Source organism: Lontra canadensis, unplaced genomic scaffold, assembly GCF_010015895.1.
Source record: "Lontra canadensis isolate GAN:19392208 unplaced genomic scaffold, GSC_riverotter_1.0 scaffold28, whole genome shotgun sequence".
Taxonomy (NCBI): domain Eukaryota; kingdom Metazoa; phylum Chordata; class Mammalia; order Carnivora; family Mustelidae; genus Lontra; species Lontra canadensis.
Window position 1 is genome coordinate 18,467,898 of NW_022631022.1, and position 21,027 is coordinate 18,488,924.

The following is a 21,027-nucleotide window of genomic DNA, read 5'->3' on the forward strand; positions in this document are numbered from 1 at the left end:
TGAATGAACAAAGGCTAAAAGGGAGGGATCGATGTCAGCCTTTGTTCCCCTACGACCGATCCAGCTTCCTGGCTTGTTACCTGGTTTCTCCTCAAACAAACAGAAAGGGCTGGGGCATAACCCTGAGCACCCAGTGTACAGGCTTTCAGACTGGGCTCAGGCTGGGGCTGTGGGAGGAAGGGGGCAGTGCTCAGCCTGGGGGTCAGTCCCCAGCAAGTTCATGGCCTTCAGGGGGCCTGAACCCTGGGTCCCTGCATCCCTGCAGAGCCAGAGGCTGAAGGCTGAGGAGAAGATACTGGATCTGGAATTTGAAGTCTTAAGTGTGGGGTTTAACGAGGAGGGCAGATATGCCCTGCGGCTGACAGCTGAGAACCCCCTACAGTCTGGCTCTGGGGCTGGGGTACAGTTGCAGGTAAATGATGGGGATCCCCTCCCTACCTGCTCTGTTGTCACTGACATGATCGAGCAGCAGGATCCTGGCCAGAGCCTCACCCTCACCAGGAACAAGTTTGTCTTTACTTTGCCCAAAGGTACGAAGTACGGTGGTGGTTGCGGGGAGAGAAGGGTCCTATTAACTCCTGCCCCCACCAGTCAGGGACCCCAGGGAGCCTCAGGGAAACTGGGAGGGTTCAGATTGGATCCCAAAGTTCTGTCTGTGTGATCTTGGACAAATGCAGACCCTCCATGAGCCCCTGCCTCCTTCAGTGTGACAGGGGGACACTGATGCTGGTCACACAGGTTGGGTGAGGAGGAAATAAAAGGACAGATGAGGAGGAGCCTGGGTGGCTCAGTCATTAGGCGTCTACCTTCGGCTCAGGTCATGACCCCAGAGTCCTGGGACCGAGTTCCACATCGGGCTCCCTGCTCAGCCGGAAGCCAGCTTCTTCCTCTCCCACTCCTTCTGCTTGTGTTCTAGTTTTAGTATATGTGCTGCTGAAGCGAACACTCCTGCTTATGTTCTCTATCTTGCTATGCCTCTGTCAAATAAAATCTTAAAAAAAAAAAAACAACAAAATAAAAGGACAGATGAGGAATGGCTTTGTAAATTTACAAGAGCTGAGTACCTAGCAGGTTTGGGGGCAGTCCTGCTGGATGTCACACTGAGTAACACTGGAGCCATGGTCCTGAGTGCCCAGCACCGAACACCACTGGACTGCAGGTATGGGGGTGGACAGAGAGGTGGAGACCCGCGTCTGGCCTTCAGTAGTTTCCAGATTAGGTACAGAGGTGGGCATCTCAAACAGAGAGCAGTTAAGTGGTCTGGAAGGAGCAGAAGATCCACGCCTAGACTGTGAAGCCATGTAGGCGGGCTTCTTGGAGGAGAAGGGATGTGAGGGAAAGGGGAAACCAAGTCCCAGGCCTTCAGGTGGCCAGAGATCAGGGACAGGTTGAACTCTTCCCTCCACATAGCGGTACTCGGGACCATGTCCGCGGCTAAGAGCCCTGCCATCCCTGCATTGGCAGAAGGAGGGGTGAGAGGTGGGGCCCCGAGACTTGTCAAGGCATCATCTGCTGGGAAAGCTTAGCCAAGCCCACTCCCACTCAAAGGGCAGGCCGCCCAGGTTTCCCCGAGGGCCCTGCCAGTCATTCCTACCCCCACCCGGGGCAGGCAGGGAGTCCCCAGACCCCGCCGCTGACCCTACACCTCCCCTCTCCAGGGTTCTGCAAGAACGACTGGCAGCACGACGCGCATCTGCGGGTGGAGGCGCTGCGGCTGGGCGGGGTCTCAGGACGCCCCGCCCAGAAGGTGGGCGAGGCCATCTTCCCGGTCTTCCCGCGCCCGGACCAACCCCGCATGAACCTGTGGGCGCGGGAGCACGAGGACCTGTACCGCTACCGCGGCAGCCTGGCCCTGCTGCGTGCCAGTGCTGACACCACGGCCCGCCACTGCGGGGGCCTGGCCTACAGTGTGGCTTTCCGAGAGCACCGGGGCCCTCAGCCTCCAGCCCCCAACTGCCCCCCGGGGGCCGTCTCACCAGAACCCGTGTCACCCCTCCCAGAGCCCCAGCTTCCTCGGTTGCAGGTGGGAGTTCGTTGGGACCCACCTCAGGTTCTGGCCTCCCCTCCCCCAACCCCCTATTAGAAGACCCAGAGTCTCTGATAAGCCTGACTGTCCCCCAATCCTACTGAGCAGAGCCGCAGAACTTCCTAGGATGGCCTCATTCAGTTCTGGGGAACCTGCATCACCCTTTGAGTGAGGGTGGAGGCAGGAAGTCTTAGTTTGAAGGGGATGACTGAAAAATGGGGCAAAGCCCACACAGAGAAGGGACACCACTGTGTGGGGTCCCTTTTGCCCAGTGGATGAGTGTCCCCTGAGAGCCTTTTGTCCCCAAGCTCAGTCTCATGTGTTGTTACTATGTTTTGAAGGAGGCCCGAAGTGACCACAAGACAGAAGTCTGTGTGTATCCACCTTCAAACCCCTCCAGCTCCCATCATGGCCAAGAGGGACTCAGCCCTGAACCCGGATCCTGGCAGCCTCAGACCCAAGTAAGAGAGTCCTGTCCTTGTCCAAGCCAAAGGAGGCTTTCCCAATGTGGTTGTCGTCCTGCAGCCAGGCAGTGTGTCTGGTGAGCCTCTAAGCCAGCAGAGGCGAAACCTAGTAGAGCAAGCAGCAGCCCATTTCATGGGCAGCGAAACTGAGGATCATGCCCCACAATGCTTGATTCCAATTAATACCAACGACATTTCCTGGGGGACTCTACACGGGTGCATGGGATCCAAAGCTAGGTCAGTCCCAGAGCTCACGGTGCCACCTAGCTGGAAGACAGTGGACACAATGTGGCCATTGTATAGTCCTGTGAGGCGTGTGCTGGAAGGGGTGCTCTGGTGAGGGAGTGCATAGGCTACGCTCCTCAGAAAAACTGTCATTTGGGAGATGAGTCTTTCATTCATTCATTCACCCATCAGACATTTAAGTGCTGACTCTGTCAGACCCTCTACTAGTTCCGGGCTCTGGGGAGGATATTGCAGGAGGAGAGACCAGAATAAGCTGGCCAAGAAGAGGGAAAGGGTCTAGCTGGCAGCAGGAGTTGGAGCTGAGGTTGGAGCCCAAGGCGCCTGGCTTTTCCTGCAGCTCCTCTCTCGGGTGGTGGGCAGTTCTGTGGTCTGGGGCTGCTGTGGAGCCCAGGGTAGTGGGCTGATCGAGTTCAGGGAGAGCTGATGGGCTGGGGAAAGGGGAGGTGATCAGGGTAAGATGGCAAAAGAGCAAGGTGGATATTCGATTCAGGAGGCAAGGGGGGAGAAAGTTCGGGAGAAAGAGACACCATGAGCTGTGGTTTAGACAGAGATCCGGCAGCACGTGCCTGGAGAACTGGAAGGAACCCAGAGGCCAGTTTCTCTTGCCGGGTCTCAGCCTGTTACGTGGACCCCAGGTCTCAGCCTGTTAGAGGGACCACTTTGGCCTCTGTTCATTCATTCATTCAATTCATTGGTTAGTCCATTAACAAATACTGGTAAAAAAAAAAAAAATGAACAAATACTTCTGATACATACTGTAGGCTGGAGGCTGAGAACACTGCTTGCGAGGGAGTTGGAGCATCCCTGGGTTCTTACGTGACATTCTCCTCTCTCAGACTCCAAGCTCCCTGACTTCGGGCCCCTAGCCCCTCTGTCCTAGTTTTTCATGGGGCTAGATACACACACCAGAGGCACGGGGCTCAGGGAGACGTGGTCCCCTGCTCTCTGTGACCAGCCTGAGCCAGCCCCCCACCCCCACCCCACAGACTGTTTGCTGGGGGTGGTGCGGGCGGCTGCAGAGAAGGGGGGCCTTGGGGTGGCAGAGCCATCCTCAGCAGCTCTAATTTCTGTTATTTAATGCCATCATCTCCCTGCCATTCTCCCTCTTAAAGTGTCAGATGTCTGCTTCCACCAAGACAAGAAAATGGCTTTCAAGGGAGAGGAAAATAGCTTCCCTCCTGGGGGGTCAGCAATCACAACCCTGAGGACAGGGCCAGGAAATTGGTGGGGGACAGACAATGCCGCGGGGTCCTTCAGAGGAAAGGGGCTGCCTTCTTTCAGCTCAGGTGAAGGAGGAAATCAGGCACATTTCTGGAGCTGGGACTTGGAGGCTCAAAGACACAGTTAGAAGGATAGCAGCAAGACTGGGGTTGGAGCCGCAGGCGGTCCTGCCTTCCTGTGGCCTGGTCCCTGGGGAAGTGGTTGTGGCCTAGAACCATGGGGATCCTTGAAACCCTCCTCCCTCCCTTCTTTGCAGATGGGGAAAAGGGAGCCCAGAAGGGAAGAACTTCACCCAGCTCTCTTGGGCTCTCAACTGAAGAGGCGAGAAAGACAGTTGAAGGTGGGGGTAGGGTGAGTGATGAGAAGAGGCAGTGAGCCGGAAGGATGAAGAGAGGAGACTGCATTCATTACATTCCGTTCAGGGCCAGGAATGGATTTCTGGGCTCAAGGTCACTTCCTCCAGGAAGCCTTCTCTGCATTGATTTTGTTCCTTCCGGAATATTTCAGTCTTGTCTGCATCAGGCATTTCAACCATTGAATCTATTCAATTTACAACTTTATTGTAAACTCACAAGTTGTTCTCCAACTTGTGTGTCAGTTTTTAAACCAGAACTGATCATGGTCATGGGATGAATGTGGAGTAAGGGGCAGAAGGCAGGGAATTAGGAATGAAATGATCAAGAGGGAGCCGGTAGCAGGAGGCGGAGCTCCAAGGGAGCGTCAGTGACTGACTTTGACTCTGAACCACCATGCTCCTCAGCCACAGCCCACAGGATTCAGAGCCAAAAATGACACACCAAAGCTGGCCACAACATTTCCACAATCCCGAGACTCTGCCGGGACAATCAATCCCCCCACACTCCCATTATGTGGACAGTGAACACCTTCCCTTCTCCAGTCCTCAACTTTCCCCCTGTGTGCTGTGGGGCGAGGGCATAGCCCCTGCAAATATTTCCAGCGGGTACAGCCCAACTCCAGGATAGAGATCACTCCCCAGGCCCCTGACCCAGGGATGGGAGACTGGGGCGCACAGGCAGGGGCTAGAGTGGGGGACTCTCCTCGTGCATGGGTCTCGGGGTCCTTAGTGACTTTCTTTGTGGGCAGTTCCACCAGATTCATCCTGTCCTCTGACATTCCCTCCTTATCCTCTTGCCAGGTTTAAGACCACATGGCTGTGCCACCCTAGTACCCCCAAGACCCTTCTTCCCCCAGAGTAAAAAGGAGTTTATCTGACCAGAATGAGGGTGGCCTGTCCGGTGCTGGGCAGAGAGGGTCCTGGAAGGTGAGGGAGGCAGCAAGGGGCAGGCCACAGTGTCAGGTCATGACTCCGGCTCAATTTTTTTAATGGGGGCACAAGGCCTCCTGGGGGGTTGGAGGGCAGGGGAAGCCACCACAGCCTTGGGCCTGAAGCCGCAGAGCCCTCAGGGGCCGCATCGCTCACTGGACCTCTCTAAGAGATCCTGAAGGTTTAAGGACAAATTCCCACAGGCAGAGCTGTTCCAGAGAGAAATCTTGGGCTGGAAATTTCTGGAAACATGAACTTAAAAATGCCTTGCTTATAGCTCTGGGAGCAGTCCTGGGGGCTCCTTCACTCTGCAAGCAAGCGAGCATCCTCCCACTGAAGCGGGAGCTGGGGAGAGGAAGGTGTGGGGGGACTCCCTCCCCCCACTCCTGCCCTGCATTTACCTCTTCCAAACAATCACAGTTTTGTTTCATGGAAACGATTCTGTTCCCCAGGAGCCTTTTAAATGACGCTTTCAAGGGTCTTTTTTCGTATTCTTTCCATTTAAAACACCTTTTTTCCCCCCCTTTTTGCCCCGGAGGGGGACAAAAGAGAAGAAAAAGCTAATAAAGCAATCACCAAATGCTGAGCACCTGGCTCCAAGCCTGTGGCTTCTGACTGTGGCTTTGGCATCAGCAGGCTGGGGCTTTCATTAAGGAGAAGTAGAGGGGAACGGAGCTGGCAGTGGCTGGCCCTGCCGGGTCCCCTCTACCCTATGTCCCTACACCTCTGGTTCTGGCTCTCTCCCTTTGTTCCCTCCCTCCCAGTCTCTCTCCACCTCTCCTTTCCGTTCTCCCCTCCCACACCCTCTCCGATCCCCAGGATCCCCACTGGGGCAGCACTCCAGGCCGGCACCCTCCCCGTCCTCAGCACCGGCTTTCTGCCTCCGGCCAGCGCACTCCATGTCTTCACTCTCCTCCCCTCTTTACTCTTTTAAATTCATCATGCCTTTTATGGCTCACTATTGCAGACGCGGTTTCTATTGCCCTGGAGACTGGAATGGTTCAAGCCGAGAAAGGCTCACAATGTGGATTTAATTAACTTTACTGCCCCGTTCATCTCACAGTGGGGATCTGGCCTGGTGGGGGGACCTGGGCACCTCTTTGCTCCCAGTGTCCTTCCCTTTGCTCAAGCCTCTTCGCCTCAGTGTCAGACCTTTGGTGCCTCCCCCAGTCGGCTTCCCGCACCTAGAGAAAACTCCCTTTCTGCTACTCCCTCCCACTTCTCTGTTGGAGGAGGATGCCCAGGGCCCATTTCACAGGTGGGGAAACAGAGGCTCCAGAAAGCAGTGCTCCGGCTGCTACTAAGAGGTGGGAGGTGGGAAAGGTGAGAACAGGTTAGATCTGCTGGAGCCCTCCCAGGCTATTGTCCCTAGTCCCTCCGTGCGGGGATCCCCCTGTCGCCCCTCCTCCCTCCCTCCCTTCCGGAGCTCCATCAAATACAGGGGATTGGAGCAGATCAGCTCCTCCTTGCAAATGAGGCAGTTTTATAGGCTTTAGAAAAACACTCCGATTGTTCCCTCAATTACCCCGAGCGGATTGAATATATTAATCTCTCTCTTAACTCGAGTGAGACTTGGCTGCTGCCCCTCCCCCAGCCACCAGCACCCCTCTAGCGGCTCTTGGCTGGAGCGCTGGAGCGACTCCCAGCCCCTGGCCTTCCTGGCCCCGGGCAGGTCAGCCTGGGTCCAGGCAGCATGGTCTTGCTGCACACACGCATGCACACAAACACACACACACACCCCCAGGCGGACAGCTGCTTTATGTTTCTCTATCAATTTTCATTGATTTCCTCCTTTGTGGCTATTTGGAAGAGCCTTTTCCTTGAGTAAACTTGATGGGGGGCGGGAGGCAGGGGAGGGGGATTGCAGGCAGCTCCCCCTTCTGCTCCTGTGACAACTGCCTCCAGCTTAAACACACTGTGCCTCAGGCAGCTGAGGCCCCGTTAAAAGCTACCTGAGGTTTCCCTTTGTAGCTCAATTTTCTTTTATTTCAGGGGAACAAAGGCTCTGTCAAGGCGTTCCCAGAGAGCGCTGTCACCCACATGGGGAGGGGTGCAAACCCTCGCCTGTCAGTGATGGAGGGCTGAGGCTGGCAGGAGAGGCAGGGTTGGCTGAAGCTGGCCCAGGGGCAAGGACAGGACCAACCCCCTCAGGAAGAGAAAGGCCATCAGCTAAATGTACCACAATCACCCTCCAGGCCGCCTGATGGCCCCTCTCCTTCTTCCGTGGCACTGAAAGACTGTGTCCACAGGGACCTTTGAAGGAGAGCTCAGAGCTCCCTGGACACAGGGGATAAGACCTGAAAATGCAGGGGTCCCATATTTATGTCCTTGCCAAGCCTGTCCCTCAGGCCCACCCAGCCTGATTTCCAAGTCCCCTCTGTATGCCTATGGAGTCCTACCCGGGTTCCGGAGCTCAGCAGGGTGGGGGTGAAGAAGTCTGGGGTTCAGGTAGCTGACAGTGAGAGGCAGGTGGGCTGGGGTCAGATGGACCTGGGTTCGGATCAGTCTCCACCATCTGTTTGGCAGCTGTGTGGCCTTGTGTGGATTACATAACCTCTCGGCCTCCGTTTCCACATCTGTAAAATGGAGGAGAGCGCTCCCCATGTCCTCTGTTACTGGGAAGAGAAACGAGCTAGCTTACCGTTGGCCCTGCCTTGCAGGAAGTGTAAAATAAGTGATGTCTAGATTGGACAAAACTGCTGGGTCGGGCCTCAGGTTCTGCATCTCGAAAATAGGGCTGCTCCTTCTTCCCTGGCTGGCCTCCCACGGGAGGGGTGATGGGAACTTGTGAGCCCTCCACTCTGAGACCTGGACACCAGGTTTTGGAGTGGAGAAGGCCAGCCCAGCCCGAGTGCTAGCCTCCCATTAACAGATTGTTGTACCGAACTCTCGCCGGCTGCCCTGGCTGCCCTCCCCCATCTCTGTCTTCTCCCGCCCCGCCAGGGGCTACTGCTGACTCACACTTCTTGGAGGCTGTGTGTGTGTGTGTGTGTGTGTGTGTGTGTGTGTGAGAGAGAGAGAGAGAGAGATGTGTCTGGTGAAGGGGAGATGAAGCAGAAGGGGGTGCCTGCCTCTGATCTGTCCTTCCAGCCAGCCCAGGGGGTGGGAACTGTGGTGGGCTTCTCATTTCCAGAAATTACCTTCCCAGTGAAGTAAGAAGGGAGGAGGGGCGGGAGGGTCTAGTTATCTGGCCTTTGATGGTCATCTTATGCTTTTCTCCTTCTCTCATACCCCGGAAGGTGGATGTGTCCCCAGCAGACACTCCCGAACACAGACACCCTCACAGATATGTGAATGTTACACAGACACACCCCCCCCATCACATCCTGGACGCACAGAGACCCTCCCCATCACAAAGAGAGAGCCACAGCAACTTAGTGACTTTCACGCACTTTCACACCCAGAGCTGTACCTCCTTGGACTTTCCTGGCTTCATCTCTGTACAGAGCCCCCCAAGTGCAGCCTCTACCAGAGAAGAAAGAGTCTTGGGGACATGGCATGTGTGATGTATGAGGTGAAATTAGAACTGTGTGTGAAACCAATCTTACAGGGCTGATCTTTAATAAAACAGTGGATGGGGGAGGGCTGTGGGGAAGGAACACTGACAGGATCCAGCCAGCCTGACCTGGGCCAGGTCAGGGGTTGGCCTGTCAGGCCTGGTCCTCGTTCTGCAGGGGTCCTGGGCTCCTGAGGCCAGCAGGGACCAGCCCCTTCCACAGACAGATGGAGAATCTGGATCTGACAGCCTGCCCTAGAGTTCCACAGTCCAGCCTCTCTGGGCCCGTGGTGCTCATCCATCCATCCATCCATCCATCTGTCTATCCATCCGTCTGCCTGTTCATCCATTCCCCCAGCAGCAAACAAGGTAGCTGTATCCCCTCAGACCTTGGGGAGCCACCAGGCTGGGTAAGGAGAGGCAATAGGAGAAGGACAGTGGCTCTCCAAGATGACCGTGAGGGCTGCTGGGACCTGGCAAGGAAATGGTGGCATGACTGCATGGTACAAGGACTCGTTCTGCCATAGGAAAACCAATTCTGGCCAGGACTCAGAAGACCTTGGTCTAGGACCCTATTTTTTAGTTGCAGTTTCTTAGTTTCTTAGTTGTAACTTGGAGTGAATCACTTGACCTCACTGGGCCTCAAGTTCCTCACCTGTACAATGGGCAGAGCAGTGCCTACTGACAGTGAGGGTGTGAAGTCAGGTGAGGAAGAGGGTGAGAAATTGTCTGGTTCATGAAAACCCACTTCACAAATGTCAGGGGGACCTCTGATCCCTGCCTCAAAGAATGGGTGGGATTCCGAGAGAGATTGGGCAGAATGGTTTTCGAGTGGAGAGGAAAATGTGAGCAAAGGTGTGGCAGCAGGAACGTGGAGGACTGTGAGGGAACAGCAAGCAGAGAGAATGGAAGAAGTGGGGAGGGCATGTTTGTGGGATAGGGAGTTGCAGGGATACCAAGGGAACGGAGGGCAGGTGTGCCGGCTCTGTGGACCCCGAGCCCTCTGCCGTCACCCATTTGCCTGGGCTGCTCCGAGCCAGGCTGGTGAAGGGGGGACTCGTGAAGTCCTCTGAAGTATCATAATGGTCTTGGGAGGGGTGGGGAGCTTTCATAATGTCCATTTTCTGGAGCAGGAAACGGGGCCCTTAAAGGAGATGAATGGCCTACCTAAGGCTTCCCATTGCATCAGTAGCAAAGCCAGGCTAGAATTCAGCCCCCCACCCCCATATTTGGGTTTCTCAGGCTCAGCAATCAGTACAGTGGCAGGAATGACTTGCCACGAGTTCTTTCCCAGGGAGACTCCTACTTCAATGGGCTTTCTAGATGACATGTCAGGATCGAGGGGAAGCAGTCTGGGGGAAAAGGTTTTTTCTGGTGGCCCCCATATGGCACCAAGTCCAGCCAAGACGGATTCCTGAGTCTTAAATTGACCCCAACCAGTCATTGTGCTCATGGTGCTGGGTGGTTTGGGAGCAGGACTGGGGATGGGGTTGGGGCTCTCAGTGGCTCAGAGTGCCCAGGCAACCCTTCTGGACCCACTGGAGTTGATAGACGACACTGAGAAAAAAAGTGTTGCATCAACAGTCCCAGGACAGAATCCAGCCCTTTCCCAACCCCAGGGGTGAGAGAGAGTTAGAGACAACCGAGAAGGTGCAGGGGATAAACATGGGACTTTGGACTCAGAGCCCAGGCTCTGCCCCATATTGGGTGTTCCGGATCAAGTCACTCTTCTGACCCTTTGTTTTCTCCTCTGTGAAATGGGGGTAACGATGCTGACTTTGCAGCGTGATTGTGAGGCTTAAATCGTCTGCTAGCCTGACTGTAATTTGGGGGCATTTCCTGGAGGAGAGGAGATTCCAAAGACTTCCAGAATGGAGACAGAGGGGAAAGTGGATCCAACCTCGGAGGCAGGGGTGGGCAGGACTCACACCCGCAGGCCTTCTGCCACTGCGGGGAGGTACATGATTCCTCTGCACAAGAACTGTGTGTGAAGCTCTGATTCTGTGCCAGGCCTGGCCTCTCAGAGCTCTCCGGGAGACAGGAGAGCATAGCGAGGCCACTATGGTCATTAGATGTTGGAGGGGAAGCCACTGGGCCCACCCTGGGGGAAAGGCTGAAGACTTGTCCTTAAACCCCTGCTCTGCCACCTTCCAGCACCAGGACTTAACCCCTCTGTGCCTCCTTTCTTCCTCTGTCATTTGGGAGATGGTAGGACTCCCCTGACGGGATTGTTGACTTGAATATGCAGTAAATTGAAAGAGTATACTAAATGCCCACAGAACATTAGCTGTGGTCCTTGAGCCTGGTGAGTGGCGGCTTGCCAGATAAGGGTGGGAGGGTTGCATTCCAAGGGGGAAGGAACAGCTTAGGCAAAGGCCCAGAGGCTTGGGAGAGCCGTGCTTTCCTTTGGGAACTTGGGGGAGATAGAGGGTGGGGAACAGGGCCCGTTGAGGGGCCAGCCATGGGGCACACCCAGGAGAGCGAGGGCTGAGCCGGCTCCCACCCCTATGCTGGGAGGCGGTGGGGGCCTCGCAGAGCTGAGCAGAGGCCCTCTGGTGGGCATGGGGGAGGGGGGTGGGGAGGTATTATTTTAATCTTCCTCTTAAAGCATAATTGCTTTTTGTCGGCGGGTGTTCCGGGCGCCGCCTCCCCGAGAGATTGCTTTGCAGGCTCCTGTCCTCCAGGAGACAGGCAGGGCTGGGCCCGCCTGTGCCGCATTAATACGCTGCAAATGCGATTTCATGGCCTCAAATGAGATTAGGGCCAGAGGCTGTGCTCTCTGGTAGAGACGGTGGGCGGTGTGGGCGAGGGACCGGGCACTGAGCAGGGAATCAGAGAAGGGGGGTAATCAGGGATCCCAGGCCCACTAGGTCTGCATAAGCAGTTTCCTGTAACCGGAGCTCCTCTGGCAGTCGGGCTCATCCCAGCAGCAGGGCAGGCCCCCCAGACTCCCTACAAGCACATCCATAAGGGCCAGGGCTGTGGTTACAAACACACTGTACAGAGAGATGGCATGGCTCTGAAGTTCGGCCTTTCTGCTCAAGGCCGTGCCTCTGTGTTCTCATCTGTGAAATGGGAACTAGAGTAGTACCTACCTCATGAGTAGTTGTGACAACTGAATGAATGTATGCCAAACGTGTGGAGAGGGCCGGCCTCGTAACAAGTGCTTGCTAATTATCAGCTTTGAATATGAGGCTCACACACCAGCTATTTGTGCCCTAGTAAGGGGAGAAGACCACGGAGAGCTTGGACCCTGGAGGAAGGAGGGTTATCTAGGGGGCAGGCACCATTATCCTAGGCTGAAGTGGGGGCTTCTGAGGACCACAGGGAGGAGGAAGGCATCTGATGTTAATGTCATCCCTCATTCATCCAGTGAGCACACACCTGGCACCAACTTCATGTCAGGAAACAGCCTTGGCCCCGAGGAGGGACCACCAGGCATAATCCCTGTCCGCAGAGGAGACAGACCTTCTCCCAGAAAAGAATAGCGGGTATGAGCCTGGGCACAGAGAGGCCTACGGGCTGTGGATCCAATGCCCCTGGGTGGGGATGGGGGCAGCAGAGGCAGGTTTCAGGGAAGATGCACTGGATGTTGTTCCATTTGTGTCTTGAAGAAGCATCATGGAACTATTCAGACTGGCAGAGGGAGGAGGACAGTCCAGGCAGATGGAACCGCATATGTGAAGACCAGGAAGCTGGAGAGCTCAGAGCCCATTCAGGGGACCGTAGGCGTACGATGTGGTTGGAGCATGGGTGTGAGGCAGGGATCGGCTGCCACAAGACTGGAGAGGCCTGGGCGAGCCGACCTCGAGGCCTTCAGGGGTCTCGTGGGAGAATCTGAATCTCTCCTGGGAGCAGTGGGGCCCTCCTGAAGTATTTACGGAGGCAGAGGAGGGACTCAGTCAGATTTGTGGGTTGGAAGAGCCGGGCTGAGGGGTGAGCCTACTGCTTCCCAAGCCTGAGTGAACCCTGAGTGGACCCCCCACCCCATCTTGGCAGATCTGGCTCCTGCGCTCTCTGAAGGAAGGGAACGGCTGGTGGCCTTCATCGCTTACCCCTTTATTTAGTTCTTTGTTAACGAGTTATTGATTTTTTTTCCAAAGAAAAATGCCCCAAAGCCACGTTGCATCTTTAGCAAAGTGATTCATGATGGGAGGATGGGCCCCGGGCGGCCCCCCACGAGAACTCTGGTTACCGACGCTGAGAGGCTTCCTTCAACAAGACAGTCAATAAACGTGCCTGCTGAGCCAGGAAGGAGGACACACACCCGTGACAAGCACCCCAAGTCCCCTGTTGTGAAGCTGGGGCCACAGAGGCTCAGGTCAGCACACTCTGGAGTGCTTGTGGAGGAGGCCAGGTTCAGCACCACCTGCCATGTGCCGGACACCTGCCCCGGCAAGGTGGGTTAGCCTCTGCTTGGCAGGTGGGGCGTTGCAGCCCTGATGAGTCCAGGGACTTGCCCAGACGCCCTCTGCGAGGCAGAGCGGAGCCCAGGGCAAGGCAAGGCAGCCTGTGTGTTCACCACTGTAAGAAAAGGAGGGGCCCTCCTGAAGTCAGCCCTCCTTCAGCCGACCAGCGAGCCCCTCTGTATATACTACTCCAGCTGGTGGGACAGGCCAGGCGCTTGGGGAATAGAGACTCTGGAAGAGAGCTGCTTCGGCAGACAATTGCCAAATTCCAGGGAAGGGGCAGTGTCTTGGCTGAGATCCACGCCCCTGCCTCAGGCTTAAGACCTGTGAAGGGCAAACTCTGCAAAGAGAACCGTTCAGAGCAGGGGCTGAAGGGAGTCAGGAAGGCTTCCTGGAGGAAGTGTTTTTTCTTTTTTTCTTTTTTTTTTTTCAAGATTTTATTTATTTGACCTACGGAGATCACAAGTAGGCAGAGAAGCAGGCAGAGAGAGGAGGAAGCAGGCTCCCCACTGAGCAGAGAGCCCAATGTGGGGCTCGATGTGGGGCTCGATCTGGGGCTCAATCCCAGGACCCTGGGATCATGACCTGAGCTGAAGGCAGAGGCTTTAACCCACTGAGCCCCCCAGGTGCCCCGGGAGGAAGTGTCTTGAGCTGGACCCTAAGGACAAATTGAAATGAGGGAGGAGAACAGGAGCCATTTCTGGTGTGGGGGCTGCCTGGAGAAAGGCACGGCTGTGGGAACGGGCCTGGAAGCAGGGCACAGAGTGGGTCTACAGAAGAGGGAAGACTGGGCCTGGAATACTGGAGGAGCAGGGGAGGCGGGATGGAAAGACTCGAGCACTGGCAGAGGTGCGCACGCAGACAGTGTTTGCTTCTCTGGTCCGGGTCTGCTGGGGAGAAGCTGCCAGGTCCCAGTTTGCTCAGCAAGGAAAAGGAGGAGCATTTTTGGAGCACCCTGCTGAGACTCAGTGCCAGTGCAGTACCCTCATTGCCTCTTTCGGTCCTCATAGCAGCGCCAATTTCCCCACTGTATAAGGAGGGATGCCAGAACTCAGAGAGGGTTAGTATGTTGAACCAAGGTCACACAGCTATAAGCTGCTGTTTGCTACAGAATCACGCTCCATTTCCCATCATCCTTTGCGTTTGCCCGAAGCCCAATACATCAGCCCAAACAAAACACAGAGAGGGTGGTGTGGGGTGGGGAGGAGGGGAGGAGTAGCAGGATGGGGGTGTCCGGGGTGTGCAGAGCCATTGAGGGGAGCAGGACCCCTCCTTCCCCAAGAGCCAGCCTCAGATCCAGCCCAGCCCTCCACAGCTGTGCGCTCCCTAAATGGCTGTGGGTTTTTTAATATATTTTTTTTTGATGCAGAAGATTTTTTTTTTTAAGATTTTATTTATTTATTTACTTGACAGACAGAGATCACAAGTAGGCAGAGAGGCAGGCAGAGAGAGAGAGGGAAGCAGGCTCCCTGCCGAGCAGAGAGCCCAATGTGGGGCTCGATCCCAGGACCCTGGGATCACGACCTGAGCCGAAGGCAGAGGCTTTAATCCACTGAGCCACCCAGGCGCCCCTAAATGGCTGTGTTTAACCAGCCTGGCTGGGCCACGAGGCTGCTCCAAGTGCTCTTTTCCGGGGAGGCAGGGATGGTTACCTATTAGCTATGAGATCCTCACACTGGAAACTTTCTGAGTCATCAAAGCTTGGCACTGGCCCCTAGGCATTGGGGGAGCAGGCTCATTGCCCTTGGCTCGGGGAGGCAGGGCTCCCCTTACCAGGGAAGGGCGATGAGGCAAGAGGAGGAGTTGGGCAGGCAGGGAGAGAGGTGGGGGGTCATAGTGTGGTCAAGTAGCAAAGCCGCACGCAGTCCCGGGCTGATGGCTGTCTCACTGGCCAGGAGGAACCAGTTCTTGCGGGGAGGTTCCTGTGGCACAGGAGTGAGTGTCCCAGGGGTCCCTGGCCCAGGGAACTGGGTAGCCCTCGAGTGAGGTGGTAGGAAGCCCTTCTGGTGGCTGCTGAGTGCACAGAGCTCGTAGCACTCTGGAGCCAGACCTCCTGGAACCAGTGTCTAGTTGCATTATTTCCTTCCCAGGCAGGAAGGCCAATAGGCTGGGGCTCCAGGGGCTCAAAGCTCAGATGCCTGCTAGGGCAGCTGGAGGGGAACCCAGAGCCGAGTCCAGGTGGGGCAGCCCCAGGGACCATGGTGAGGCAGGGAAGGGACAGAATTTGAGGAGCCCTCTTGAAGCTCTGAGAGCCACAGCACCTCCTTAAACTTGGCTCAGGAATTTCCCCACTGGCCTCTGAACTGGGGCATGAATGGTTCACATAGGCCCTGGGGCAGCACTGGTCCCCTCCCCAATCTGCTGCTACAGCCTTGGGAACTAACAGGAAGGAGGAGACACCCCAGGGTGGCTGGGGAACCATCACCATGACATTCCTCACACATGCGTGTGCCTGACTACTGGTGACATTACCGGCCCAGGAGACAGGGCACCACCCTCGGCAGGCCTGGGAGGGAGAAAACTGGGAGCGGGACTCCCCGCTTTCATCCCCAGCCATTTGGATGACCTTGGCTGATCTTTACAATTCCAATCATAGGTGAGGCCTCAGTTTTTCTGTCTCTAAATTGGGGAGAGCCACATCCTCCCTGCCTTTCTCTAGACTAGAGGTGGATGGGGAAGGAGCAGGCCTCCACAAAGCCATAAGCTCCTGCCTCTTGCTGCCATGGTAGGCCAGTGCTTGGTCCCCACACCCAGGAAAATGGGAAGAACCTTCAATATGGGGTCCAAAACAGCTGGCAGAAGAATGAGGCAGGCCACAGGAGTCTGACACCTCTCAAGCCCACCCAGTAGCCCAAATCTCATATTTGCTAGCCCAGGCTTCCTAACCACGCTTTCCAGGCCCAGTTCATACCTAGCCTCCCTTTGGAGCAGACCTCACCCCAGGCCAAGGGCCAATCATTCCTTATTCTGCCCTCTGACTACACAGAAAAGCACTTAGAACCTTGTCTGGCACATAGTAAGTGCTCAGTAAAAAGAACTGATACCTTTGTAATGATTTCTTATGGAGCCCAGAATTGGATTAGTCATAATATTGGGTCCATACCCCAGAACCATTGTTGGTCCTCTTTAGTTATTTATAATTTATTTTTGATAATATAATGAACACCCGTTAACCGAGAGACATTATAATAGCTTATCTACTTATTCCTCATTCTCTCTGCCCTCTTCCCACCCAGTCTCCAAGGGGAAACCATTGTCTCGAACTTAGAGTTTATTATTAATAAACAAATACGAGACTGCAGGCATCCAGAGAGGCAGGATGGCTGCAGATTCTTCAAGGGAAATAGTTGTTATTAACCAAGTTGTAACTTCCTATGAGTCGTGTCTAGGTCGCCGCAGCAGGGCTGGGCTTACAGAGCCACTGGGGAATCTTGGTTGATGAGCTGTTTGGGGTTAGAGCAGGGACGGTGAGGACTGAGTATGCCAGAGAGCAGGCAGGACTCAGCTCCAGAAACAGGGAGAAGGGCTTCTGAACCTCTACCCCATGACACCTGGACTCTACCTGTGTGACTTCTGCCCTCCCCTATGATGTCACACAGTGTTCCCCAGGTGACCCCGCTGGGCTTTTCCAGGTCTGGACAGAGAGGCTCACCCCTGTCTTTACCTTCTTGGGGGTACCAAGGGCCAGTTGTTCAAGCTGTTGACCCCTACGCAGCTGGTCATGGCTCTGAGCCCTGAGGACAAGTCCACTAGAAGAATGTCTTGCTACTGAGAAAACTCCAGGCTGCCTCTACCTGCCCACCCCCCACCCACCCATTTCCCCTGTCAAGGTCCCAGCGCTGGTGTGTGGCACCCCAGACACAACACTGACGCTCCACACTGTTTGCCAAGCCCCAAAGTCTCCAACGTGCTCAGGCCAGCTCTCTGGGCAGACCCGATGCCTAAGCGCCCACCAATATCAGGTACTGGTCCCCAAGATTGTTAAACAAGGCCAAACACTCCTGCCCCCGAGAGGATGGGACGGAAAAAGAAAAAGGTGAGGCCTAGGGGCATGGGTCATGCACCTGTATGAGCTCATCTCTCCTTCAAAGTCCCTTGTTTTATTTGTTTCTAAGTCATGACAAAAGCTTCCCTTCTCTGGGTCCCAGTTTTCCCAGCTGCTAAAAGGAGAGCGAAGTGGTCTCTGGGGTGCTTGTAGGTTCCAGACATGCTATACTCTTAGGCCATGTGGGAGCAGAAATTTGGCATGTTTTCTACCCTATCTGGTTCTTTCTGCCTGGAATAGCCACGACCCAGAGAAAAATGTAGCTTGAACTGCATATAGTACCTCCCCCCACCTCCCCAGAGCCTGGAAAGGAGTTTTTGCCATTTTCATAGAGGCTCAGAGACCCCACTGAGATGGCTCACCATCCCCCTCCCAGGTCTTGTAGAAGATTCCCAGACCACTGCCCTTGGGACTGCCAAAGCTCCACTGGCCTATACCCCTCCAGCCCTGGCCCAACCCTTGCCCCAGACCACAGATGCTCAACTAGGAAGAAGGGATTCTTGTCGGTGGTGATCACTGCTGTATTCCCAGCACTCAGCACAGCCCCTGATACATTATAGGCGCTTAATAAATAGCTAGGACCCTGCCAGGAGGGGATTACAATCTCAGAGCAGTGAAATGCAAACAGTTCCAAAAATTAAACAAAATAATCTTTGAGAAAAAAAACGCAAACCGTTCACTATGAGGCCTCCCTTACCCTCTGCTAACTGGCAAGCCTGTACCTCTGCCATTGACTGTGCCAAGTACCAACAGGGACGGTAGAACGACCTAAGACCCAAGCCACCAGGCACGTGCTAACTTGGGAACAGCCTCTTTGCAGTTAGACTCCGACCAAGTAGCTACTGGTGCCCCCTCTGTGGTTTCTACTTTTATATCACACTTGACTTTGGTGTCTTTGGTCCCTGGTGTTCTCTGCCCACAGCGGGCTCCTCCCCCTTTCAGCTGCTTTATGGAATGCCACACACTCAGGACCAGGCCCGGCTGGCCTGGCCTAGAGGCCCTAAGCGGCAAGCTGGTCCAGAAGCTCATTCCTACCTTCCCACTCGAAATGGGTTTGGGGATCCACGGGGCATGCATGGAAGCCCTGAGAAGGAGACACATTTGTTTTGTTTCATTCATAACTTTGCAGAACATTTTTAATGACTGAGTCGAATCCCCTAGAATCATAGTTCATAGTGTATATACGGGAGTATGTATCCATATTTCTTCTTTGGTGAATCTTCTGTGCCTCTGTGGTGACACGTAGAGGTTTCAGCGTTCTCTGTGTGTTAAGGATATTCATTCTTCTATATATATGGTGAATGTTTTCTCCTGTTTTTTCTTTGTATTGTGGTATATTGGGGATTATTATAGAAGTTGGTATGGATATTTAAATGCCATCAAAGTGACCAATCCTTTCCTTTATGAGTTGGGACTTGTGTGTCATCCTTGGAAAAGCCTCTTTTCCTCCAACTACCTCAACTCCTACGGCTAGTCCTGACACATACTGGCTACCCAGCTCGTGAGCCCAAGGGCATGCACCTTGTGGCCGGCAGAAAGCTTGGCACACCCAGAGAACACTACTGGTGCAGAGCAGAGACTGCACAAAGTGGAGAGACGGACTGCAGCCTGCTTCCAGCTCTGCCTGCTAGCTAAGCCCAGTGCCCAGATACAAGGGCTTTGGTCTCCCTGAGCCTGTTTCCCCGTCTAGGAAAGAGCCCCGCCATAGCCATCGTGACTCCCATACAAGTTTAGATGCTGACACTAGAAGGAATATGAAGGACCATTTTAAAACTCAAATCCTTTATGATACAGCTGGGAAACTGAAGAGGGGCCTGGGGGGCATTAGTTCTGATGCAGGTGCGTCTCTGAGAGAAGCCTGCAGATCCCCATCCAAACGTAGGAAGGCAGAAAGGGGAGGCAGACAGCTTGGCCCACGGCCCCCGCTCCAGGCCTCCCCCTGGCCCTGGGCCCAGCCTGCCCAGCGGGCACAAGCCTGCAGGCCTCGCCAGGAGGCTTCAGGCTGGCAGCTGGCCTCATGCCCAGAACTGAAGCATGAGTGGTCTTTGTCAACCCCCCAGGAAGCTTTATTTCCCAGAAGGCTGTCCCACAAGGTGAGGCATGGGGGGATAGGGGACAGAGAGGGGGCCCGGTTCACGGGCCTCGTCTGCAGAATCACTTGGTGGGCTCTGGACCCAGGGAGTCCGTGAGAGCTGGGGACAGCTGCCAAAGCTGGGGACAAGCCCTGAACCCCCCCAGCAACAAGGGGCACAGGGCCACCATCTTAGACTGCTCCTGGGAATTGGGTGATTGGGAAGACATGAGTCACCTCTCCTGACTCCTGCCAGGAACCTGAGGCCTGTGACAGGCGAGACTGGATTACAAACCATCCCAGATAGCTCCACTGACCAGGTGGGAAAATGAAGACCCACAGGGCGTTAGGGCAGAGCTCGCCTCATAGCTACATCTCTCAACACCCCAGGCCGCTGGTCTTGCTCCTATACCACTAAACCAGGAGAATAAACCTGCAGGAGAGTGGAGTGGGCTATGGGGGACGAGCAGTGAGCAACTCTGACCTGTGAGGGGAGGAGTGGCTCTGTGCCTGCTTCCCCCTCCTCCCCTCTCCCCCTCCATCCCATCTAGTAGGGGTTCCTTCTGAGCACTGATCTCCCTCCTCTCCTCCCACCCTGGCCTGGCAGGGGAACAGGGGAGAGGGGGAGGGGTAACTCTGCACCTCTGCAGATGGTGACAGGTCCCACTGAGTCCTGGGGAGGGGGCGCTCCTCAGTTGGGGTGGGGGGTCTCTCTGTAGGGCTGGCATTTCTGGGGCTGGGAGGTGGGGTTCTCACCTCCTAATTAGTCATCTTGTTAGACAAGGACCACAGTGTGTACTGAGAAGGCCTTTCTGAGAACGTCAGATCTGTGGGAAGTGAGGGAGCAGGCCACAGGGATGGACGTGCAGGGGAATAGGGAATGGCCTAGGCAAAGCCTTGGTGGCCAGAGCCAGACTGGGGCGTGTAAGAAACCGCAGACGGCCCGCATGGCTGGAGGCTGTGGGCAAGGGGCCCAGGGATGAGGCGAGGTCCGCTTCCTGGGCCAGAGCGTGTAGGTCCATACAGGTCGTTGTGAAGCTCCGAATGCAATAGGGAGCTACTGTTCTGAGCAGAGGAGAGACCTGGTCTGACTGAAATCTGGGAAGGCTCACTCTGTCCGCTCTGTGAGAGGGGCAGGGTGGAAGCAAGGCCAGAAAGGAAGCGAGAAAGCCGGCAGGAGTACAGAAATCCGGTGTCGTGCACCTGAGTGCTTGAAGTGGGAATGGGGAGATTCCCATTCAGATTCCAGACTCAGTTTGAAGGCAGGCCTGTCAGGACATGCTGCCAGATCGGAGGGGCATGGGGCTCATATAATGTTCACCCCGCCGCCAACATGAGACCTGAGAGAGTGACAGCTGACAAAGTCTCCAGGTCCTTCCCTCCCCCTCTGCCCAGAGGCTTCCAGGAGCCAGGAGCCACTGTGCCCAGATCTCCCAGGTTCAAGGTGAGAGCAGATTGTGTGGGGATCCTGAGCCCGCTCTCAGGGAGCAGGCAGGATCCAGACCAGCTGCTCCAAGCCCACAGCACCCCATTGGGGGACCGACTCTCTGGCTTCAGGTCTCATGGTGGTGAGGGGCAGAGCTGGTTTAAACCCAGCTCTCCTGACCCTCAGTTCTCATCAGGCCTGAGCCAGGGCATCTAGCCTGCTGGGGTTGCTGCCAGCAGCAAAACTGGCCCCCAGAACCAGGACCTTACTCGTCTCCTGGTCTCTGCCTCCTCTCGGTGTCACAGGACATTGTTCTCAGCCTTCATGGACACTTCCCA

At 55.4% G+C, this 21,027-nt stretch overlaps 1 protein-coding gene across 1 annotated transcript in view; it reads left to right on the plus strand.

Moving 5' to 3' along the window:
* Window positions 1–220: 220 nt before the first annotated feature.
* The window catches only part of CCDC33 (coiled-coil domain containing 33), a 102,061-nt gene continuing 81,254 nt past the window's right edge, over window positions 221–21,027 (plus strand). The window contains exons 1-3 of the mRNA XM_032865037.1: window positions 221–530; window positions 1,659–2,023; window positions 2,368–2,487. Of these exons, the coding sequence (XP_032720928.1) occupies window positions 221–530; window positions 1,659–2,023; window positions 2,368–2,487 (795 nt within the window). The remainder of the gene's footprint in view (window positions 531–1,658; window positions 2,024–2,367; window positions 2,488–21,027) is intronic.